The sequence below is a fragment of the Doryrhamphus excisus genome, chromosome 19, assembly GCF_030265055.1.
Source record: "Doryrhamphus excisus isolate RoL2022-K1 chromosome 19, RoL_Dexc_1.0, whole genome shotgun sequence".
NCBI classification, from domain to species: domain Eukaryota; kingdom Metazoa; phylum Chordata; class Actinopteri; order Syngnathiformes; family Syngnathidae; genus Doryrhamphus; species Doryrhamphus excisus.
The window spans coordinates 6,494,246-6,519,991 of record NC_080484.1 but is presented as its reverse complement, the minus strand read 5'-3'; the positions used below and the strand labels follow the sequence as shown (position 1 = coordinate 6,519,991).

Here is a 25,746-nt window from a genome sequence, read left to right as displayed (position 1 = left end):
GAGAGGGAGGGAAGAAGAGGCCAAAAGAGAGAGAGAGAGCTACAGAAGGCGACACGCTGCTCGGAGCGCTCACACGAGGAGCGACCACGGCCTCGCTTAAACCTTCAAGTGACTCCCAAAGTCTGGATTCTTCTACATCTTGGATTGCCGAGGACATTTTCAAAGTTTTTGTGGCGGTACCAAAAACGGGGGGGCCATCTCTCACCTTCTCCTGGGACTGGAAGAGAGCAGTTCGGGGACGGCTGTTTGATTCTGTATCAATGAACTTGGGAGTTTTAAACGTGTGAGGGCGACTGGGAGTAAAGTGTAGGAGGGGACGACGGAGGCGACCCCCCCCCTGCCCCCCTAGTTGCTCAGGCTGAGAGCTGATCTGACTTATGGATGTCAAAGCGTTCCTCAAGAGCTCCTGAGGAATAAACAAACAGCAGCGGGAGGAAGCGTGCATCATACCCTGGTCCAGAAGGTGGTGGTTTTGGGTTGGAGGGGGCCCTCTCCTGCTCTTGTTCCCTCTCCCTGCCGCTCAGCTCAGCATGCCCCAGCCCCTGAGCACCTCCACGGCTCCTCCAGCTCCACTACCATGTGTAGATGGACAGTGACACACGGTGCACCGGTCGCCTGGTTCTCCTCCCACCCCCGCCACCGGCGCTACGCAACCCCGACGCACCTACTGCCCCTCGCATTCCTTCTCCTGCTCCTCCTGCTCGGAGCGTCCTCGTCCTCGCCCCTGACCTCTCCTCCATCAGCGAGTTTTAACCAGAGCCACCATGCCGGAGGAGGGAACCCGCCTCGGGAAGCTCCGGCGTCCTTCAGTTCACCACCGCCGCCCCTTCACGCCTCCTCTGCCAGGTTGCCGCGGGATACCGACCTGTCCTCATCCTCGGCCGCCGCGGCGGGCCGCCACGTGCGCAGCAGCTACAACCACCTGCAGGGAGACGTGCGGCGGCGGAAACTCTTCTCCTACCAGAAGTTCTTTCTCCGCATCGACAAGAAGGGGAAAGTCAACGGCACCAAAAGTGAGGACGATCCGTACAGTAAGTCACTTCCAATTGGTTGCTTCTGGAATTTGGAATGAAATGTTGACTTCCCAGGTTACTGGAAATAAAAGCACCATCATCCACAGTCATCACTTCCTTTAAACTGGGAGGGATCCTTAAAGGTTCCCTGAGAGTGAGGATGCAGTAGATCCATATTAAACCTGTTGGACCTCAGTTTCCTCAATATGTGAGTTTGACCTTTAAATCCGGGTCACTAAACACAACGTGAGCTGGATAGGCGGGTTGGTGCGGCGTTGGCAGTGAAGCGGACTTTTGAAAGGCAAAGTTCTCAATTTACCTAACCTCACCTGTGAGCTTTGAGTAGTGACCAAAAGGACGCGATGGCGAGTACAAGCAGCCGAAATGAGTTTCTGTCGCAGGGTGGCTGGGGTCTTCCTGAGAGATAAGGTCAGAAGCCTCCAGGAGAAGGGCCAGATGAGGTGTCTCAGGCGTGTGGTCAGGACGGCTCCCTGGGATGGGGTTCATGGTACAGTAAACCTCGGATATATCGGAAATTCGCTCACAACGGACAGATAAAAAAGAACCAATTTTTCTGTAATGCATTTCCAATAAAAATTCATTGCATATATCGGATTTTTTATAACGGATTTCGCCTATTTCGGACAAAATCTCCAGTCCCGTTCCAATGCATTTCCATTAAATTTCCCTCGCATATATCGGATGGCCGCATCGTGGCGCTCCGATTCGCCGAATACGACGTCATTTGCAGCGTTGCCTGCGCGTCCAGGTACATTGGAAACATAGTTAAGGAAGTGCCTTTTTATAACGGATAAAATCCGATTTACGCATATACCGGATATAAATCTGATATATGCGTAAAACATTTTCCGGTATACGCATATAACAGATTTCGCTTATATCGGACAAAGCCAGTGGGAACAATTGAATCCGATATATCCGAGGTTTACTGTACATCCGAACGATGGGAGGCCTCCACGTTGGAGAGACCATGTCTCTCAGCTGGGCTGGGAACGCCTCGGGATCGGCTAGGAAGTGCTGGAAGAAGTGGCTGGGGAGGGAGAGGTTGGGGGGGCTTCCCCGTTTAAGCTGGATGGACGGAGCCCCATTCTCCTTCTGTCAGCACTGCTCAGCTTCATTTTCACCGGGAGAACTTAAAGACTCCTCAACGAGGAGTTCATGTTCACAGTAAAGTAAATTCAGATGCTTCCTTGGAAAGGGGGCCATTAGAGCAGGGACACCAAGCAACCTATATCAGCGGTTAGCACTCGGGGGACAAATATGAGCGAATTATGATGTCATACCAATAAATAACCAAATAAAAATAGCTCAGATAACCAATCATTGAGGCGAGATTAGCAATATTCTGTGGAGCTTCCTTTTTCTACTGTCGATGATGTTAGTGTCCTGTTCACTTTTAAACATTTTAATGCTAGTTGTACCAAACACTAAAGGAGGGAAAAAACATTGAGTGCACATAAAACTTTGCGTTTGAAAAGTTCAAAAGATTTGCCAGAAACCTCCATGGCGTCCCACCGGCTACTCGGAACATGTGCCCGAATACAGTGCACCTTTCTGGGCCACAGCAGGCGGCTCCCTCCGCTCTGAACTCCGCTTTCCATATAGCAACAATGTGCTAGTAATCATGTGGTGATATTTGATTCGGACCAATCAGGTACACTTGGTCACATGCCGGGAGGTGCTGGTGAAGGGAAAACAGTGACCAAGTGCATTATGGGATTTATATTGACGATATGATAAGTACAGGTAGATTGCGTCATATCTACCCGTATCTGTGTGCCTGCCGTGGGCGTGTCTTCCTATACAGATGATGACGAGTCGCACACCTTCATACCCGTGAATGCTTCTCCCGCTGAGCGCGTGCACGCACGTAGACGTGTGCACAGCCACAGAGGCCAGTCTTGCACATGGTCTCCATATGGCAAAGCCCACTTTTATTAGGGCCTGGTCCAGTGTGAATGTGTGTGTGTGTGTATGTGTGTGTGTGTGCCACTCAGACACCAAGGCTCTGCCAGACATGGCTGAAGGAATTTCAATTAGTGTCTTTTGCTCCCTCCTCCTGCTTGCAGTGGCCTGCACAAACGCACACTCTCAACTTTGAGGGTGCGAATGGCATCAGGTCGTGGCATGAGAGGCCCAATCCATTCGAGGTGGGGGGGACTTCTAGATTGGACTATAAATCCGATGTTATCTTCTGGGCATATTAGAGTTTCAGCCTCACGTTTTGCAAGTGGGAATGATTTGAGGACGGGGATGAATCATGCTTTGACGTGTGCTCACATCTGCACACAAGCTTGCATGTATGTTTACGCTAACGCACCACCTCCAGCTATTTAGCATGCGCTACAAACAAATCGCTCTCTTCATCAAATAAAAGCCGATATACGGCATCACCCCCCCACCCCCTGAGTGAGAACATTGATGTTGTGGTGATGTTCCACATGATCATTTGGCAACGTGACCCTTTCTTGACGCGCCGTGCACATCTGTTCTACGTTGTCAATTAGCTTGTTTGTAAAAAAAAAAAAAAAAAAAGCCGTATGTATGTACGTATGTACGCATGCATGCTACATAGGGTTAGGGCTGCCGGTGCCAAGAGAGCTTCAAAAGCTTCCATGTACTGTAAATGCAGAAATGTGCTCTTTTGAGGCCGATTCCTGCTCATTAAAAACACATGTCGAGTAAGCTAGCAATAGCTAGCTTTCACACACACTAAATGTAACATACAAGCTACGCTACAGCTAGTTCCTCCACCACAGTCTCAGGTGTCTGACACTTAAAGGACTTAAAAAGGGGGGGACTCCCATCATCCACAAGCCTGAACACACATCTTACAGCTAAAAAAAAGAGGCAGCGAAGTGATGCACCGAACGGGACACAGCTATTCCGCCTCGAAAGGTCACTATCCAGACTCCTTCGACAAGCTTTCGTGGGTTCCATCCTTGCCGTTCCGAGGAGGCCATGTTCTTACAATCCAGGAATAAGCGCCACATTATGGGAATAAAGTCATAACATTTCCAGAGGAAAATTTACAAGATGAAAAAGCTTGACAAATGTCATTTTATGACAATAAAGTCAAAATATTAAAATAAAAAAGTCATATTGAAAAGAAAAGGGTCATCAACTAAATTTTTACAAAGACAATTTTCTTTTGGCGGCATACAGTTTAATTATGATTTTTGAAAAAAAAGTCATAAAACGATAAACAAAACATAATAAAGTTGTTATTATTGGAACACTATGTTAACAAAATAAAAAATATAATATGAATAATACATATTATTATTTCTATTTTTATTTTGTATGATTTTAATGTATGATATAAATATATAATATATACTATAATATATAGTATAATATACCATAGTATAAAAGTTATATTATGGGGTAAACATTATGGGAATAAAGTTGAAAAAAGTTAGAAAATTAAAAAAAACAGCAGGAATGGAAAAATATGTATATTATATGTATATGAAAATACACAGAGTAATATAGTATAATATAAAAAAATATATAAAATGATAAAAATACACATTTTGTATTTTGATGGAAATGAAGTCAATATATTAAAATATTTATATTATATTATGATATAATATATTGTAATATTTTACCTCCAGAACAAATTCTAATATTATAAGAAAAACTTTCATTTTGGTTGAAAATTTGATAAATAAAACAATATAAAGTAGTCATTTTTGGAAAATTACATACATACATAATAAAGTTATAATATCATAAGAATAATGGTGAAAATATTATGGAAATAAAGTTTTAAAGCAGAAAAAGTAAAGCGGAAAATTTACAAGAAAAAAGTTGAAAAAGTTGGAAAATAAAAAAGCAGCTGGAATTTTATGTCCAATATTTAATTTTCATGTATTTCATGTATAAAAAATATGTTGTTGAATATTACAGTAGTATAATAAAAGTTGTAATAAAATAGGAATAAGGTTATAGGAATAAAGTTGTGAGAAGAACATTTACAGGTAAGATGTTGGAAAAGTGAGAAGGTCTTTTTTTTTCCTCAAAGTGTCTTTGTGTTCTGGGGGGGGGGGGGGAGGCGGGGGGGGGGGGGGTTGAGCTTGCATCATTAGACGTCATTAGACGGTGTCAGAGGTGATGAAGACGTTTTAGGTCCGGCACCGAGGTCAAGCATCTCCTCCGCGCCTGAATTTTCTAATCATGTTGTCGAGCTGCGAGCCGTCCATCACCCCCAGCCTCCCCTGTCAAAGTAAAAGCATCAGACCTGCAGCCCCCGCTGGTGGGAACGGATTGAAGGCGGTTCACTTTATGGCGCCTCTCATGTTCTGATTTAGGGGACGTTGTTCCACCTCCGTGCTAATTGCCCCACCCCACCCCCTCCCGCTTTGACCTTTACCTAGCGACCCCCACTTGGGAAAAACACGAGGCCACGTGGTGCATTAAGTGGGGAAGTTCTACATGAAGCTCCAGTCCAAGTCCTGCTCACTGCTGCCTTTTGGGGTCCCTTTCACAATAAACCTGAAATAGAATTTCACAATACAGGAAAAATGAAGTATAAAGTCCAAATATTAAGAGAAAAAAGTTGTAATTTTACATTTGACATAAAGTTGAAATATTAGTTAAATATAAAGTTGAAGAATTAATTTTTCTTAAGTCGTCATATTATGAGAAACAAACAAACCAAAATTGCCATTTGGGGAATTAGGTATGCTGGAGTCTATCCCAGCTGTTTTTGGGGAGAGGCGGGGTCCACCCTGGACTGGTGGCCAGCCAATCACAAGACAACCATTCCCACCCACACCTTCCTCGGAGTGGCCGGCCAACCAAAACGACCCCAAGAGCGCACTCATGACTGATCCCAGAGGTCACAAAAGACCCCACAACAAGGGTGGGCCGAGCACTTATTAGCTTTAGGCTAATCACTTTCTCACACAGGGACATGGAGCTTTGTTTCATTTTCAAATGCATCAGGTGTTGATGGAGTGTTGTCATTGGCTGATATCGACATCATCTCAAACATGGAAGTGGGCTAATAAATAAAACCCCGGGGGGGGCAACACTTACAACCAAACCACTACCAAAGTGGCAAAGTTGCATCCTTTACTTTTTCCCTATGAGGCCCTCACTGGGGGAAAAGCCTTTAGACACTTGTGCTCTAACCGGGAGGCCGCCCCCCACATCTCCCACGTCCGCCCGCCCCGCCCCCCTTCAAAGTGTGTAACACGTGCACATCATCCAACCTCTAACTTGTCTATTCTGTTATGTCTGTGGTCCGCTCGGTCCTTCACTGCAATTTGACGAGCACGTCCGGGGAGGCCGATGGGGGGGTGTTCTCGTGGGAACCCGTATCAGTGTGGCCCCATAAAAGAGAATTATGGGGCGCGAGGGGACGCGGCAGAGGTTAGTGTCAGCGTTGCTTTGGCTTCAAAGTTCCTCTGACATCTTTGTGGACTCCTCTCTCGGTAAATTAAAGTGGCGTGCAAACGTCACTGGGGCGAGCCGGCTCGCTCCGAAAACACTGGAGCCGTGGTCGAGTCCAGCGAAGGCTGCCAAAGTCAACAATTACATTCAGCTGGGCTCTGAAAACATACACTAAACCTAAACTACCTGCACGCTCCTCGCTGAACTCAACCTCACTTCACACTTGCTCACACTGCAAGGCACGCCAGCTCACTGCTTGGTGGATCACTGATGGAAACAGAGCAGCAGGAATGCTGCTAAGCACTGGGAATGTTAGTGGGAATGTTGCTCCCGCCGTCCATGATCCAAAGGAGTCAGAGTCAGCTTATTTCCTTGGGAAAAGCCAGTCATTACCACACAGACCATGGCACTTCAGTCATGAGGGATGCTCCTTGCAATAACGCCGTTTGACGCCCATGCACAACCTTACACTTTTTTTGGCTCACTCCCATTTCTTCGTTTTACATTTTGAATCTCCACTTGGGACCTTCCTAAGAGCCAACAGGGCACGTACACTCTTGCACTTTTTCACCCGGTTTTAAGATTTGGATCAAAAGTGAAGTAATAACAAAAAATAGCAAAAATGTCAAACTGCAGTTATTTTGCATCAAAAAGTCACAATATTAAAAGACAAATGTTGTAATCTCACAGAAAAATGTATGAGAATAATGTTGTAATATTATAAGAAGAAAATCATATAATTTTTGTAGGATAGAGTTGAAATATTAAAGAATTTTTAAAAATAAAATTTAAAAAACGGCTGTAATTTTACAAGAATAATGTGAATATATACAAAGAAAAGAATTGCAGTTTTACAAGTTGTAATATAATGAGGAAAGATGTAATTTTATGATTAAATGATTTTTTGTTGTCATTTTTTAAGTAGCGATATTATGAAAAACAAACAAAACAAAATTTCATTCTTGAAAAATTACGTTGGGGAAAATGTTTTAATATTGTGGGAATAAAGTTGTAATATTATGAGCAAAAAATATGAAATCATAAAAAAACTATTGGAAAACAGAGAAAAAGTCATATTGTAAAAATTATCTCAACTTAGTAGCAGCGGGTTTTACATATAAAAGAAAAACTGCTGGCTTTTTTTCAGTCGTACTTTTATGACAAACCAACAAAACAAAATAAAGTTGTCATTTTTTTATTGGATTGAGGAAAAAGTTATAATATTATGGGAATAAAGCCAAAACAGCATCATCGTGAGGAGAAGGAACATTCGTTTGGGGAAGTATTTCCCTGCAGGACTGCTCATTCGTGGTGCAAGCTCATCACAAACACATACCCCCCCCCCCGCTCCCGAATGAAACGGCAACCTGAAACATTCATTCATTCGTTCATTTTCTACCGCTTTTTCCTCACGAGGGTCGCGGGGGTGCTGGAGCCTATCCCAGCTGTCTTTGCGCGAGAGGCGGGGTACACCCTGGACTGGTGGCCAGCCAATCACAGGGCACATATAGACAAACAACCATTCACACTCACATTCATACCTATGGACAATTTGGAGTCGCCAATTAACCTAGCATGTTTTTGGAATGTGGGAGGAAACCGGAGTACCCGGAGAAAACTCACGCATGCACGGGGAGAACATGCAAACTCCACACAGAGATGGCCAAGGGTGGAATTGAACCCTGGTCTCCTAGCTGTGACGTCTGCGTGCTAACCTGAAACATCATATTACTTATTTTAGCAAAGTTAATGAGCCACTTTAGCGACACTTTGACACGCAACCAGTGGAGGAATTTGTCATTTGGTAGGTTTCACCTGAGCAGATATCCATCTATGGGGATGCTGGAGCCTATCCCAGCATACCCCCATATCCCAGTCTTGGAGCGAGAGGCGGGGTCCACCCTGGACTGGTGGCCAGCCAATCCCGGGGCACATATAGACAAACAAGCATTCCCACCCACATTCATACCTATGGACAATTTGGAGCAACCACTGAAGCTAGCATGTTTTTGGAATGGAACATGTTAGCTTGGAATGGAACATTAGAACATGCAAACTCCACACTGAGAATGGAACCCGGTGCGGCCTGCATGCTAACCACCTGAGCAAGATATTTGTGTTGAAGTTAAGCAGCAGTCTGGATCACATTATGCCACTCGTGATTCACCCCGACTGATTTTCTTTTACTGGAAGCCAGCGAACAAACACTACGAATATGAAAGGAGGCCCAGCATCCAACCACGTGATTTTACTGGAATCGGTGCTGAGGCTTTACACATGAACAGTCTATACGACCTGCTGGAACATCATTTCCCTGCTAAATATGTTATAGAACTCGATGAATGATTCCATCCGCGGTACTGCAGTCCCCCCACACGGGCGAGCGAGAATGTACGACTGTGAGTGCCCCTCTGACCCCCGTGACGTCACATACGGGGTCGTTGAAGGTGCGTCTGCCTTGGGCTGTCTTGTGAGTTTCTGCTGTGAAAAATGAGCAAATAGGAGATTATTATGCCAAAGAATGTTGAGTTGGTGGGAAGCCTTTTTGTTGTTTATTCTACGCCGAGGATGCTTGGAGGCTATCATCGTTTTGTAAACACGCAGGGTTAGGCGGAGGCCCTCGGAAAAGTTGCAGGCCAAAAACACATCCTTTCAATCAGGCTTTCTGCTTCTGGTTTGGGATTTTTTGGGGCCTAAGTGAAGCATTTTCAACCATAAAATTGTCTAAGTGATGTAAAGTATCAGCTGCACGGTGGTGGGTGGTTATCAAGCAGGCCACACAGCTTGGAAAACCGGGTTTGATTCCACATCTCTGTGTGGAGTTTGCATGTTCTCCCCGTGCATGCGTGGGTTTTCTCCGGGTACTCCGGTTTCCTCCCACATTCCAAAAACATGCTAGGTTAATTGGCCACTCCAAATTGTCCATAGGTATGAATGTGAGTGTGAATGGTTGTTTGTCTATATGTGCCCTGTGATTGGCTGGCCACCAGTCCAGGGTGTACCCCACCTCTCGCCCTAAGACAGCTGGGATAGGCTCCAGGACCCCCGCGACCCTCGTGAGGAAAAGCGGTAGAAAATGAATGAATGAATGTAAAGTATTGGCTGCACGGTGGATGAGTGGTGAGCAAGCTGGCCACACAGCTTGGAAACCCCCGTTTGCATGTTCTCCCCGTGCATGCGCGGCTTTTCTCCTGGTACTCTGCCCCCCCCCCCCCCCCCCCATTCCAAAAACATGCTAGCTTCATTGGCCACTCCAAATTGTCCATAGGTATGAATGTGAGTGTGAATGGTTGTTGGTTTCTATGTGCCCTGTGATTGGCTGGCCACCAGTCCAGGGTGGACAGCTGGGATAGGCTCCAGCACACCCCAGCCCTCGTGAGTAGAAGCGACATAGAAGATGGAGCGATGGATTTTACAAAAATAACAAGAAACAGACAAAAAATAAAGAATAGAATACAGAATAACATGATAATTATGTAAAGTCAAAATATTATAAATAAAGTTCTTATATTGTAGGAATTGTAGGATTATTTAAGAAGAAATTTGAAATGTGTGCTAAAGTAAGGCAGCACTTCCCTCCTTTGTGTTTGCAGCTCTCGGCGTTAGCATCCGTGCTTGTAGCATAAAAGCCTTGCAGACTCTTCTGACTTTCACTCAGCCGTACTTTTATCCCCCCGGTCTGTCCCTCCGAAGTGGGAGTGGAATACAGAAGGTGTCACCGCTAAAAGCGGCAGAATGAATGACCAGTCAGGCCAGTAAAGCAGTGGGAGGTGAAGCACGGCATCTGTGATGGATAACATCCAGGACCGCTGCCTACACGCACCACCTGCTTCCCGCTGCAGCCTGCATGAAAGTGGGGCTCTTAATGGAGTCATCAAAGTTGGTGCTGAGGGCTCCCCGTTCGGGCCGGAGGAGCATCTGGACGGCCGGCCGGGAAGAACACAGCGGCCAGGAGAGCCGGCTAATTACCGGGTCTTTACGTCTGCACTGCATGTGTGGCAGCATAGGAAGAGGAAAAAAATACAAATTTTATGATAATAATTGGAATATTACGAGTTTAACCTTCATAAAGTTGTGATATTATAAGAAGCAGAACAACAAATAAAGTTGTAATGTTTGAAAATTACCTTGCAAAAAAATACTACAGCAATAATGTCAAAATATTCATTCATTAATTTGCTACCGCTTACAAGGGTGGGGGTATGCTGGAGTCTATCCCAGCTGTCTTGGACAGCAACCACAGACCATTCCCACCCACATTCATACCTATGGACAATTTGGAGTGGCCAATGAAGCTAGCATGTTGTTGGAATGGGGGAGGGGAGTACCTGGAGAAAAGCCACACAGATGGCCGAGGGTGGAATCGAACTGGGGCCTCCTAGCTGTGTGGCCTGCGCGCTAACCACTCATTCACCGTGCAGCATCAAATATTATATGAAGAAAATCTGCAAAAAGAACGTTTTGGAATGGAATATTTTCCACTATCCACTGAATGTTCAGAGAAAAAAACTACATAATTGGAAAAAAAATACAAGAAAAAAGTTTAAATATTAAGAGAAAATATTTAACAAGAATAAACTATTAATATGAGGAAAAATAATATTAGGAGAAATAAACAAAATAAAATTGAATTCTTTGCAAAATAAGGGTGTGGAAAAACTAATATGATGAAAAAAAATCATCATATTACCGCAAGAAAATTATTATAAGTATTTAAAAAAAACCCACCAATGGTAAATTTACAAGAATAAAATCTAGTAGTACATCGTAATCCAATAATATTCAAAGAGAAAGGTTCATGGTCATGTGATGAGATCAAGTCATGATTCGAGAGAGAGGGAGAGAGAGAGAGAGAAGGCTGGCGGAACCATGCTGTAAGCAAGTACTTCCAGGTACCAGGTAGCATCGGGTAGTATCAGCCTGTCTTTTGTGGTGCTGCTTGGGAGATGCGATGGGATTGGCTCATGTAGAACTTCCTCGGTTCCATGCCATGGAGACGTCTTTTTTTTTGGGGGGGGGGGGGTGAGGGAGGGGGGGGGAGTAGCACTATGATGGTAATCAGAAAAGTCCGGAATGGACCGCTATTGGAGCACTTATATTTACATGTGGTGGGGGCTTGAAGTAATCTGACCAATATCTGTTATCAATATATGTTTTTATTTTTATTTTTATTTTTATTTTTATTTTTATTTTTATTTTTATTTTTATTTTTATTTTTATTTTTATTTTTATTTTTATTTTTATTTTTATTTTTATTTTTATTTTTATTTTTATTTTTATTTTTATTTTTATTTTTATTTTTATTTTTATTTTTATTTTTATTTTTATTTTTATTTTTATTTTTATTTTTATTTTTATTTTTATTTTTATTTTTATTTTTATTTTTATTTTTATTTTTATTTTTATTTTTATTTTTATTTTTATTTGTAGTAGTAGTATGATTATTTAATTATTATTATTATTTATTATTATATTATATGATTATATGATTTTTATTATTTATTTTATTTTTTTCTTCTCATAACTAGAGTATTTGGACTCCCATAACATCTACATGATTATATCTGACCAATATCTGTTATCAATATATGTACCACCGTCCTAATTTACAGATGTTTTTTTCTGCTGTTTATTATTATTATTATTATTATTATTATTCATTATTTTTTATTATTTATTTATTTAATATTATTTTTATTATTTATTTATTTATTATTGGGGGGGGGTTTCTTCTCATTGTAACTAGAATATTTGGACTCCCATAACATCTACATTTTCCCAAAATTGACAACTATATTTGTTGTTTTATATGACAACTTAAAAAAACACGTTATCATCCTAACATTACAATTTTTTCTCGTGAGATTCCAAATTTTGCCGTAATATTTCGACTTTATTCTTGTCAAATTACAGCATATTTTTCAATTTTTGCTGCTTTTTTATCAAATGAGCCAGAAGCCAATAAAAATGCAAATGTCCCCCAGGGCGCACTTTGGACCCCCCTTGGAGTCGCCACCGCAAAGGTGAGAACGACCCATCCATTTTCTATGATACTTATCCTCACGAGGGTCACAGGGGTGCTGGAGCCTATCCCAGCTGACTTGGGGCGAGATGCACTGTCCACCCTGGACTGGTTGCCAGCCAATGGCAGTGTGAGAACGATGTGGAACAAAAAAAGCCTGTTCATCAGATCGGCGGTGTAAAATAACCCGACGAAAGCTTCGCGACCGCAACAGATCGCTGAGTGGCCAATGAAAAATGTGGGAGAAGCCGACGACCGTCACGGCACATTAGCCACAAACTCCTAACTCCTGCCGTGACATGTTTGGACAGAAACTGGCAGCGTTGCCACTTTATCGTGTTACAAAGTCAACCCCCCCCCATCAATTCACTATTAACATCACCGCTGGTTATGTTGGCTTTCTCCCAGGCGTGTTAAAACGTGCTGCTGGGGGCGACTTGCCCCAAGACCCGGACTGGAACTAGCAACCTCTGCTATGTGACTCGGGCGCATTGAGCAGTCCTGCCAAGGATTTGTATCAAGGCCTTCCGCTATCTGGATATGGAGTCGGGCAGGCTGTCCAAAGCGCAGCCCGGGGGCTGTTCGCGGCACACTGCTATTTATTTATTTATTTATTTATTTATTTATTTATTTATTTATTTATTTATTTATTTATTTATTTATTTATTTATTTATTTATTTATTTATTTATTTATTTATTTGCTTGTTTGTTTGTTTGTTTATTCATTTATTTAGTTATTCGTTTATTTATTTATTTGTTTATTTATTTATTTAAAAAAGTAAAAAAAAAAAAAGATCATCAGTCATTTTACACGGATAAAGTAAAAAGTATTCAAAGAAAAAGTTGCAATCTAATGAGAAAGACTTGGGGTGAAAATATGTCAATATTACGAGAATATGCTCACAATATTATGAAAATAAAGTCCTAATAATACAAGAAGAAAAATTTACAAATTTACAAGAAGAAAGGTGAAATAGGTGGAAAAATAAAATACAAAAATTAAAAATGGGAAGATAGCTTTAATTAGAGAAAAGTCACAATTTTACAAGAGTAATGTTGTAATATTATAATAACATTTTAGTGATGTGTGTCATGTCATAATATTTCATGAGGACGTCAACACTTAGGTGTAAATTCAAAGACTAGATACAAAAAGGTTATCAGTATCATATCGATCTTGAGAAGAAGAAAGTTATGGGCATGGATATGAGAAAAAAAGATGCGATATGAAAAGAAGTAGACCCAAGCGGTTGTAATGCCAGTGCTGGAGAGAAAGCTCAGCCCACCAGCCAAAGTCTGGCAAGGTCCAAGATCTTTTGCTCCAAGTGAAAAGGTCTTGGTTGTCTCTCTGTTATATAGATAAACACAATGTGGAAAATGTTCCATTCCTAACAGATATCTATGACACTTTCAATAGATTTGATTTCCAAGCATATTATCGACTGGATGTTGGGTTCACAGGCAGCACGGCGGCCGAGTGGTTAGCGCGCAGACCTCACAGCTAGGAGACCAGGGTTCAATTCCATCTCTGCATGGAGTTTGCATGTTCTCCCCATGCATGCGTGGGTTTTCTCCGGGTACTCCGGTTTCCTCCCACATTCCAAAAACATGCCAGGTTAATTGGCGACTCCAAATTGTCCATAGGTATGAATGTGAGTGTGAATGGTTGTTTGTCTATATGTGCCCTGTGATTGGCTGGCGACCAGTCCAGGGTGTACCCCGCCTCTGGGATAGGCTCCAGCACCCCCGCGACCCTCGTGAGGAAAAAGCAATAGAAAATGAATGAATGAATGAATGTTGGGTTCACGTTAGCACACGCCTTTTCAAAGTGGGACCACCGGGAGGCGCCACAAGATTCCAGGCGAGGTGCAGCAGCTTGAGAACAATAAAGACCAACCTATTTTCCAGGCCTGCTAAGCACAATTCTTTTTTTTTTTTTTAATAATGTTGTAATATTATGAGTAAAAATATGCTAACTCTCATACTTGCTTTGACCAATGAAAACCTCCTTTGATGGATGGATCGGCTCTATGTGTGGACATCCCTGCTTCCCGCGTATATAAGTTATATAAGAGGCGTGCTGCCAAACACCGGAGCAGTAAATTCCAAACAATAAATCATAAGAATGATACGTTCATGAGCCGTCCATTGTTGGAGGTCTGTTTGTGTCGTTCCATCTTCTTTCCATTTCCAAGGCCTTGTGTCAACACTCGCTCTGACTTGAGTAATTATCCCACATTATAAACAAAGATGGCCTATAAAATACCTTTATTTTGCTCATAAATCTGACTTCGTATGGCATATTTGATGTAATCGGCAGGGCGGGGTGATGGTTCAATGCCAGCAGGCAGCGTGTGCCGCCATGCCGTTTCTATTAAGCCAACCTTCGCCTTTAAAACACAGATAATTAAGACGCTGGGCTGGGATCCAGGGGACACATGGGGGGAGTTCATGGCCCTTTTCAGAAATAGGACAGCATAAATGAGCATGTGTAAAAAAAAAAAAAAAAAAAAAAGGCGGGGGGAGGGGTGTCAACTGAGCTTATTAAAATCCACAAAGCAGCATAGTTGTGTGTTTTTTGCGTATGTGTTGCACGTGATGTACACCAACCTTGTCGAAACCCTGACCTTCTTGTTGCGAAAGTGGGCTTTTAAGTCCCAGATGGGGGGGGGCCCTGGCGACTAGGCCGTAAAAGACGACATCAAACAAAAGATTGGAGTGGGTTATAACAGGTGGCAGTGTGGACCCCGCCTCTCGCTCCAAGACAGCTGGGATAGGCTCCAGCACCCCCAGGTGCAGGACATTTCTGCCTATTGTGTGCATGTGTTAAAATTGCAATCCAAAGCTAAACTTAGCAATGCATCCTAGCTTAGCCTGCAGTGCACTTCCTGCTTTTGGTGGGAAACGACACACTGACGTGTTTATACTATACCAGGGGTCTCAAACTCAATTTACTTGGGGGCCACTGGAGCTAGGGTCTGGGTGAGACTGGGCCGCATCAGGTTTTCCAAAAAAAAAAAAAAAAACGCATTTATTAAAAACAAAAAAAATTAAAAAACTTTGCTTTGGTTCCAATTTTCTACAATAAAAGCTCTGATAAAACATTCCACTGTTCTCAAATAGCTTACTTTTTATTTTTCTACACAAAATAAGATGAAAAATACATAAACAAATTAAGAATAAAGAAAATCAATCAATCAGTAATCAATAAATAAATATAATAATAATAATAATAAAACGGCAAATAATAAAAACCACATATAGTTGGTGGGTAGACAAATTATTTTTTTCAGATTAAAATTAACAAACCATTAGACATGACAAAACACGACTATAGTCACATTTATACTCTTTTTATTTACAACATATTGCGCAACTGCAGGGTCTTGAGACACATGCTAACTCACAAACTAGAGAGCTAGCGACCTAAACGGTAGCCTTCAAGTTATTTCCTTTAAACTTAAATAGCCAAAAACTTACTACTTCCACACGGATAGGGAGGATAACTATTAACAGTTATTTAACCTTTAACATGAACATTAATCAAACTTAATAATTTTTTCTGGGTACATGATACTATACAGCATCCATATCAAACTTAAACTAACATTAAACTTTCATATCAAGGCGGGGGCCTCAAACTAGTGTCCTGCGGGCCACATTTGGCCCACGGGCCGCGTGTTTGAGACCCCTGTACTATACTATACTACTATATACTAAATATAATCCATTCCAAAGAATGGACAGTGCAGGGAAAAACGACAGCAAATGTTGCTGTCTTCCTGAACGCATCGTATAGCATCATGTTTTATGGTAGTGCGGCCATGTCTGTGTGTGTTTACGTCCTGTCAGCACGCTGCAAAATGTTAAACAGGTGGCGTTCATGTGCTTTGTTGTCATACTAAGAGTCTGCTAGCTCTGGACCGTGAAAGTTGGAACACACAAAACAAAACAAAGTCAGCAGAAATACAGAAATATTATCATCTTGGCCATCGCTCAGAAAAGAAGAAACGTCACAAAGCTTCCGTGGTTAGTCAGCTATCAAAGCTATTTTTCTTTTCCTTGTTTGATAGTTCTGATCATTCTATTTGTTTTAGCATGCTAGGATTTTGTCAGAATGATGTGCTGATGTCACATGATAATGTGCAGAATGAATACATACACACACAAGTGTTATACTGTATACACACTCGGAATACTGTGTGTATATATTACCTTAAATTCAAGAAGTATATAAACACATACCAATAGGAGTTTTACCATTGTGCATTTTGTTTGAGAAAAACAATTAATTGAAGGACAAGCAGTATGAATGATGGATGGCCGTGCAGTTCTGCTTCTGTCCACCAGAGAGAGCCAGAAGACCTGGAGCCCATAGTGCAAAGGGAGGCTGACATCATTGCAGCACCCCAATGAATGCAGGTTCATGTCAATGGGAGTTTTTTGTTTTTATTTTGGGTTTGTTTTATTTTAAACTCATATTGGTACATGTTTGAGTGTTACGTTACTGCACGATGAATTAAGCCAGACTGCTATTCTGTTACATATAATGACCTCCTGCCATTTTGGTGTTTTGACAAGCTGGTTGTGCGTGCACCAATAGCTTGTGATTGGCTCCTCCAAAGAAAGAGAAAAAGCGGTAGAAAATGAATGAATTAATGAAAATGTTTTCCCGTTATTTATTCACAAATATTTCAATGTACTCCTTGTACGATGTTTCTCATAATACTATGACATCATTTTCTGAATATTTTTGACTTCATTATGGCAATATCATGCATTTTTGCCAACTAGATTTTTCCAAATTTAAATTTTTTTGTTAGAATTTTTTTTCGTTTATCATATTATGGAATTTTTTCCTTTAATTTGTAATTTTAATGTTAATTTTTTGTTAATGTTAATTTTTTTAAATGTAAATTTTTTAATGTTAATATTATGACTTTTAATACTAATATTTTGTCTTTATTCTTGTAAAATGACTGCTCTTTCTCCATGTTATCCCCCCGGGCCACTCTTTGGACACCCCTGATGTTTTTTTATATTGCCCCTCCCCCTGGCTTTGTCTTCTTCTCTTATGAATTGATTGTTGTTAGGAGTGGTGCTGTAAGCTAGCTCTGATAGCGCCATCATCAATTACACATGTTTTTTTTTTTCCCGCTTCATGACGTATATATTTTAAAATTCCAGATAATACAATATGCACCACTCACCATCACCACAAATAGATCGCAGTCCTGTGGGAAAGCCATTAGCGTGGATTTTGACACGTCTGGCGGGATGGAACATTCTGAAGTTGATGGATGAGTTGCGGCGCATCCACCGCTTTTTACGCACGTCACTTTGACAAATGGTCCCTCCTTGGCAAGTTAGCGCAATGATCTTTGTGTGTGTGTGTGTGTGTGTGAGACACTTTTATTGTTAGGAAGGTTAGGTTTGGCCTGGCGTCAACATGCTCTGGGGACGATATTCAAGAAAAAGTCGACAAAAAACACAAGCTGGGTGATGCGGGACATATGGTCCTGACCACCAACATGCCAGTTCATCACTTGGAATCCTGTGAAACATATGTAGACAAGTAGAAAAGTAGAACTGGGGGAGGCTGGCTTTTTTCCCCCAAAGCACAGAAATGGAAATCACAGGGATTTTGCCATCGTAAAATAAACTCATATGCTTTAATATCTGGCGTGTGCTGGATGAATAGAGCTGGATTTCCCAAGGAAGCTATTTGGTGATATTACACTTTTGGCCATCTACTACACACACAAAAATATAATAATCTGACTCAAGTTTACTACTTTTTTTCTTGTAAATTTGTGACTTATTTATGTGACTATTTGTTTATTTTGGCCACATTTATTCTCTTAATATTGCATTTTTTTATTATCTTAAATTTACATAATAGTGTAATAATAATAGTGTAATAGTCTTGATAAATTGTCCTTGCTTAATATAATTTTATTCCCATAATATTATAAGTTTTGAAAGTTATAATAGTAAGCATATTTTGGCCACATTTATTCTCTTAATATTGCATTTTTTATTATCTTAAATTTACATAATAGTGTAATAATAATAGTGTAATAGTCTTGATAAATTGTCCTTGCTTAATATAATTTTATTCCCATAATATTATAAGTTTTGAACGTTATAATAGTAAGCATATTTTGGACACATTTATTCTCTTAATATTGCATATTTTATTATCTTAAATCTACATAATAGTGTAATAATAATAGTGTAATAGTCTTGATAAATTGTCCTTGCTTAATATAATTTTATTCCCATAATATTATAAGTTTTGAACGTTATAATAGTAAGCATATTTTGGACACATTTATTCTCTTAATATTGCATTTTTTATTATCTTAAATTTACATAATAGTGTAATAATAATAGTGTAATAGTCTTGATAAATTGTCCTTGCTTAATATAATTTTATTCCCATAATATTATAAGTTTTGAACGTTATAATAGTAAGCATATTTTGGCCACATTTATTCTCTTAATATTGCATTTTTTATTATCTTAAATTTACATAATAGTGTAATAATAATAGTGTAATAGTCTTGATAAATTGTCCTTGCTTAATATAATTTTATTCCCATAATATTATAAGTTTTGAAAGTTATAATAGTAAGCACAAAAGTTGCCATCTTGTCTACGCAGCATAAGGGTGGTGGTTGCAATCATCATGAAAAGGAGAGAAGAAGAAGGGGGGGGGGGTTGGGTTGTGCTGCTAGCTGCAGCTGATCCTCTTTGATCGTTTTATGGCACGGTGGAAGCGACTTTCAGGCCATCCTTAAAGCAATAATTGGTTGGGTCTTGACCTCTTGGCGAGCCAGCCTGGCAGCCAACAAGCTCCCCTCCGTCCTGTTCATACTGTACATACACACGCTCCCCCAGGCCAGAAAAACAAACATAAGATGGAGAAATGTTTTTTCCTGGCTTACACCTCAGTCCCAGGGTGCGCAGCCAGCGTGCGAAGCGGCGGAGGAGCGTGGGGCAAGAGGCCGCACGGGGTCGGACTGTCACATCCCGGGCCAGGCCGGGGGGGAGCAGGACCAGACTAGGGGTCACTTGTGAGGAAGCCTTTTAAGCTCAGGGGTGTCCAAAGGCTTTTCCAGTGAAAATGAAAGGATGCAACTTTAAGTTCGCAAATATAAGTTAGTGTATATACGGTATATTTCATCTCACATCATCTCAGGTGAAAAAGCATATTATTCATATGCATTCTCATTCTCATTCTCAGCCTCAGCCTCAGCCTCATTCTCATTCTCATTCTCATTCTCATTCTCATTCTTATTCTTATTCTTATTCTTATTCTTATTCTTATTCTTATTCTTATTCTTATTCTTATTCTTATTCTTATTCTTATTCTTATTCTGATTCTGATTCTGATTCTGATTCTGATTTATTAATTATTATTAATTATTATTAATTATTATTATTGTGGGCGGCACGGCGGTCTCGTGGTTAGCGCGCAGACCTCACAGCTAGGAGACCAGGGTTCAATCCCCACCCTCGGCCATCTCTGTGTGGAGTTTGCATGTTCTCCCCGTGCATGCGTGGGTTTTCTCCGGGTACTCCGGTTTCCTCCCACATTCCAAAAACATGCTAGGTTAATTGGCGACTCCAAATTGTCCATAGGTATGAATGTGAGTGTGAATGGTTGTTTGTCTATATGTGCCCTGTGATTGGCTGGCGACCAGTCCAGGGTGTACCCCGCCTCTCGCCCGAAGACAGCTGGGATAGGCTCCAGCATCCCCCGCGACCCTCGTGAGGAAAAGCGGTAGAAAATGAATGAATGAATGAATATTATTATTGTTATTTTAATATAAAAATAATTATAATATTTAGCATTAATAGCATTTTGCATTAATAATAGTAATTAGTAATAATAATCATTATTATTGCGATATAATAATAATAATAATAATAATAATAATAATAATAATAATAATAATAATAATAATAATAATAATAATAATAATAATAATAATCTTTAATAGTTCAACTTTAAGATAAGGAATATCTTATCTTTATGTTACTTAAATTACTTTTTTCTTCATTATATTAGAATGTCATTCTTGTAAAATTACCACCAATTTTCATTTTTTTGATCATAATCCATCATATTTTTAGAACCTGCCTTGGGATAGTAAATTCCCAAAAAAAACAAAAAACATCCATTGCACTTTGGGCACCCATTTTTTTTTAGAAAACAAGGAGATTTCCCTTTAATTTGCTCCCCATGAAATTGGGTGGATGGGCTGGAATGGGCTGAACTACTAAAAGTTGTATTTTGTTGCATTTGGATTTTGGGCACATTTGGATTGCCTGACAGTAACCGATGGTAAATGTACGGCAGGTATTCTGGAGATCAAGTCGGTGGACGTGGGCGTGGTGGCCATCAGGGGCCTCAGCAGTAACTACTACCTGGCCATCAGCAAGAAGGGGGAGCTGTACGGGGCGGTGAGTGGTGCATCTTTATTGTACAAAGCTGTACATGTACGCCTCATTTATTGAGGTGAATTGCTTCCGGACCCAACCGTGATAAGTTTCCAATTATCAGGATTCCTTCATTGTGTTTTTGGAGTTCCAAACCCTCTTTAGCACCTTCTAAAACACTTTGTAACATTATTAGAGCCCTGTCGACATGAAATAACACCCATATAGTCACCTTTACACTCCTATTAACAATACAGTAGATACAATAATGGAAAATGAGACATAAAGTATAGAAAAACTTTTTACCACCTTCTAAAAACACTTTGTAACATTAGAGCTCTCTCGACATGAAATAACACCCCTATAGTCACCTTTACACTCCTATTCTTACCACCTTCTAAAATGCATTGTAACATTAGTAGAGACCTCTAGGCATGAAATAACACCCCTATATTCACCTTTACACTCATAGTACCCAATACAGTAGATATAATAAGAGAAAAAAGACATATCAAATATAGAAAGCCTTTTTAGCACCTTCTATAAACACATTGTAACATTAGTAGAGACCTCTAGACATTAAATAACACCCCTATAGTCAACCTTACTCTTCTATTACCCAATACAGTAGATACAATAAGAGAAAAAAGACAAATAAAATATAGAAAACATTTTTACCACCTTCTAAAACAGTTTGTAACATTAGAGCCCTCTCAACATGAAATAACACCCCTATAGTCACCTTTACACTCCTATTACGCAATACAATAGATACAATAAGAGAAAATAAGACATATAAAATACAGAAACCCTTTTTAGCAACTTCTAAAAACACATTGTAACATTAGTAGAGACCTCTAGACATGAAATAACACCCCTATAGTCAAACTTACGCTCCTATTACCCACTACACTAGATACAATAAGAGAAAATAAGACATATACAATACAGAAACCCTTTTTAGCACCTTCTAAAAACACATTGTAACATTAATAGAGACCTCTAGACATGAAATAACACCCCTATAGTCAACCTTACTCTCCTATTACCCAATACAGTAGATACAATAAGAGAAAATAAGACATATAAATATAGAAAACCTTTTTACCACTTTCTAAAAACACATTGTAACAATAGTAGAGACCCCTAGACATGAAATAGCACCCCTATAGTCAACCTTACTCTCCTATTACCCAAAATAGTAGACATAATAAGAAAAGAGAAAACCTGTTTCCCACCTTGTAAAAATACTTCCTGGTTAGCCTGGTTAGCCTGCTTAGTTGATTTGGAATCTTTGTTGCCTTGCTTTGGTCTGACAGGTTAGCGCCACTTCCTGTTTCAAAATAAAACAGGAAGCTGCTTGCATAGTCAGACTATAATGGAGGAAGGGAATGTCTCCAGACCAATTTCACAATGCAGTTCTATCCAGTACTCGAGTCTGAGAATATTTGTGGGACATGTGTTTATAATTGTGGTTGTGTTTTGCAGTGGAGTAGGACTTTATTGCATCATACTTATTCAATACTGTTTTTCAATGACCTAATTTGGTGCAAATATTAGAAGCCAAGCATAGAAATAAAAGCATGATTTAAATGAATCTGTGATTTTTGGTGGCTCATCAGATTATTGTGTATTGTATTATATCTTATTGTCTTTTATCTATTCCTGCCACAGGAAGCAAAGTCACTAAATGTGACTTGTTTCCTTTGAGAAACAGGAAACTCAATCCTCCACCTGCTGCCGTTGGTTGGTGGGAGTGAAAGGGTGGGGGATGCGGCCTGTGTTTCATCTCTTTTCTCTCAGTGTGAAAGAGGCAACTTTTGAGCGCGTCTCAGCGGAGCGGCGGCGGCGCAGATGAAATGACACACGCTAGAAAAGAAAAAGAGGCGTTCTGTTGCACTGAATTCCCATGACGTCGTCCTGCGCCCGGCTGCAACACAAGCCTGAAGAAGGGCTGGCGTTTGATTACACGTGATGGCTTTGCAACACTGACTTCTTTATCCGGGAGTCATCCAATGGAATCATGGCTTCCTTCTACTGCAGGATTATTACATGCAATTGTGGCCTGAGGGTTCAGCGTGATTGCACCTCTATTGTCACAGCAAAGCCGCCGTAAACAATGCCTGATTAATCCAGCATGGGGCAGGAGAGACATGGTGTTTTCATTCCTCTTTGCATGTTTCCTCCAGCATTCAAAGTCAAAAGCATATTTAGAAGGCGGTAAACAGGTTTTATTTGCATAATTGGCTCTTATTGTCTCTTATTATGTCTATTATATTGGGAATAGAAGTGTAAAGGAGACTATAGGGGTGTTATTTCATCACTGGAGGGCTCTAATAATGTTTTTAAAAAGTGTATTTAGAAGGTGGTTAACGGTTTGAATTTGCTCCATGTGTCTTATTTTGGCTTATTATGTCTACTGTATTTGGTAATAGGGTTGAAATGGGGACAATAGGGGTGTTATTTCATGTCTAGAGGGCTCTAATAATGTTTAAAAAGTGTATTTAGAAGGCGGTAAACAGGTTTTATTTGCATAATTGGATCTTATTTTATCTTATTATGTCTATTATATTGGGAATAGAAGTGTAAAGGAGACTATAGGGGTGTTATTTCATCACTGGAGGGCTCTAATAATGTTTAAAAAGTGTATTTAGAAGGCGGTAAACAGGTTTTATTTGCATAATTGGCTCTTATTTTCTCTTATTATGTCGCCTATATTGGGAATAGAAGTGTAAAGGACACTATAGGGGTGTTATTTCATCACTGGAGGGCTCTAATAATGTTTAAAAAGTGTATTTAGAAGGTGGTTAACCGTTTGAATTTGCTCCATGTGTCTTATTTTCTCTTTATATGTCTACTGTATTTGGTAATAGGGTTGAAATGGGGACTATAGGGGTGTTATTTCATGTCTAGATGGCTCTAATAATGTTTAAAAAAGTGTATTTAGAAGGTGGTTAACGGTTTGATTTGTTTCATGTGTCTTATTTTCTCTTATTATGTCTACTGTATTGGGTAATGGGGTGAAAGGGGGACTATAGGGGTGTTATTTTATATCTAGAGGGCTCTAATAATGTTTAAAAAAGTGTATTTAGAAGGTGGTTAACGGTTTGAATTTGCTTCATGTGTCTTATTTTCTCTTATTATGTCTACTGTATTGGGTAATATGAGTGTAAATATGACAATGGGGTGTTATTTCATTTCTATAGGGCTCTAATAATGTTAAAAAAAGTGTATTTAGAAGGTGGTTAACAGTTAGAATTTGCTTAATGTGTCTTATTTTCTCTTACTGTGTCTACTGTATTTGGTAATAGGGGTGAAAGGGGGACTTAGGGGTGTTATTTTATGTCTAGAGGGCTCTGTTAATGTTAAAAAATGTATTTAGAAGGTGGTTAACATGTTTGCGAAATGTGTCTTATTTTCTCTTATAATGTCTACTGTATTGGGCAATAGGGGTGAAAAGGTGGCTCCAGAGGTGTTAATATATTCTAATGTATAATGAAAGTAAAAGTAAAGAGTACTGTTACCATGACCAGTTCTGTGGAGGGTTTGTGGCCCCAAGCTGAGATCCAAAGGTCAGCTGTTGGAGGCGACGCCTCCTCCATAACACATCAGCTCTTTCTTCCACAAATCATTGCTCTTTCTCTCTCCCGCAGAGGGACTTTGGCCCCGACTGTCGCCTGATCGAGCGCATCGAGGAGAACAAGTACAACACGTACGCCTCGGCTGAGTGGCGCAACAAGCGGAAGCACATGTTTGTGGGACTCAACGCCAACGGCAAGGCCGTCAGGGGGAAGAAGACCAGGCGAAAAAACACAACCACTCACTTCCTGCCCATGGTGGTGCATCCACGATGATGGGACATGGCGTTCTGCAGCATCGGGTGACATTGCTGGTGCGAAGGATGCGCTGAGGACGGTGGACACCATGAAGACGTTCCGCATCTGTCAGACGAGGACAATTCTATTCGGGGAGAAAGATACTGCATGTTGCTGTACATGTATATAATATTTCTGCTCTAAGTTATAGAAGTGGGTCGCCACATAAGAAAAATCATAAATGTGATCAGCAGCGTATGGAAAGGCGGAGAAGATGGAAACCAAACACATCGTCAAACACTATGATGGGTTTTCTTTCAATTTATTTATTTTGGGTGATATTTAACAGAATGTGCTAAAAAGGCAATTGTCTTTTTTACCCTTTTATCCTTCTCTTTCTTTTTTTAATACTATCTCATTTTAAACATGAATAAATATGGAAATATATTTGTCTTTAACTTGCATCCACTTCTTCCCTTGCTCTCACATATTTCATTTATCATGGCTAACGTTTGGAAATTATTATAGGATCCACATGTTAAAGGATGCTTTTTCCTAGAACTGTAGTACCAATGTAGTATTCTGGTGTTAAACCATATATATAAACAGCTAAAAAGAGGATGCTAATTCATGGAGCTAATGATTCCATAATGTGAGCTGGTTATGAACCACATTGTTATTATGGTTGTTATTAACTTTATTTATGTTCGCCCAAGGAGTACCTGACTGGCGTAGTGACACCTTGTCACACCACAGTGGATGCTTTGACTTTTTATCTTATAATTATGACTTTAACTTTGACTTTTTTATCTCCTAATTATGGCTTTCTATTTTACTTCCCATATGTTATGGCTTTTTATCTCATACAGTTTGACTTTTTATCTTATAATTAGTAAATATGACCTTTTATTTCATTATTATATCTCATGATTATTTTTTTATTTAATATTTATGACTTTGTCTCATAAGTTGGACTTTTTATCTCATAATTTGGACTTTTCATCTTATAATTATGACCTTTGT

General features: G+C 40.1%; 1 protein-coding gene across 1 annotated transcript; it reads left to right on the top strand.

The window, feature by feature from the left end:
- On the top strand, positions 1–25,161 carry fgf10a (fibroblast growth factor 10a). Its single transcript, XM_058057733.1, has 3 exons — positions 1–1,031; positions 20,829–20,932; positions 24,562–25,161. The coding sequence occupies exons 1-3, from the start codon at positions 578–580 to the stop codon at positions 24,760–24,762; spliced, it is 759 nt and encodes a 252-aa protein (XP_057913716.1). The 5' UTR covers positions 1–577; the 3' UTR covers positions 24,763–25,161.
- The last annotated feature ends 585 nt before the right edge of the window (positions 25,162–25,746 follow it).

What these genes read in the sequence shown, in the direction of transcription:
- fgf10a (XM_058057733.1), top strand. Translation starts at nt 578, where the DNA reads ATGTGTAGATGGACAGTGACACACGGTGCACCGGTCGCCTGGTTCTCC. An exon ending in AAGTGAGGACGATCCGTACA is followed by an intron (nt 1,032 to 20,828) that starts GTAAGTCACTTC and finishes AATGTACGGCAG; the next exon opens with GTATTCTGGAGATCAAGTCG. An exon ending in AGGGGGAGCTGTACGGGGCG is followed by an intron (nt 20,933 to 24,561) that starts GTGAGTGGTGCA and finishes TCTCTCCCGCAG; the next exon opens with AGGGACTTTGGCCCCGACTG.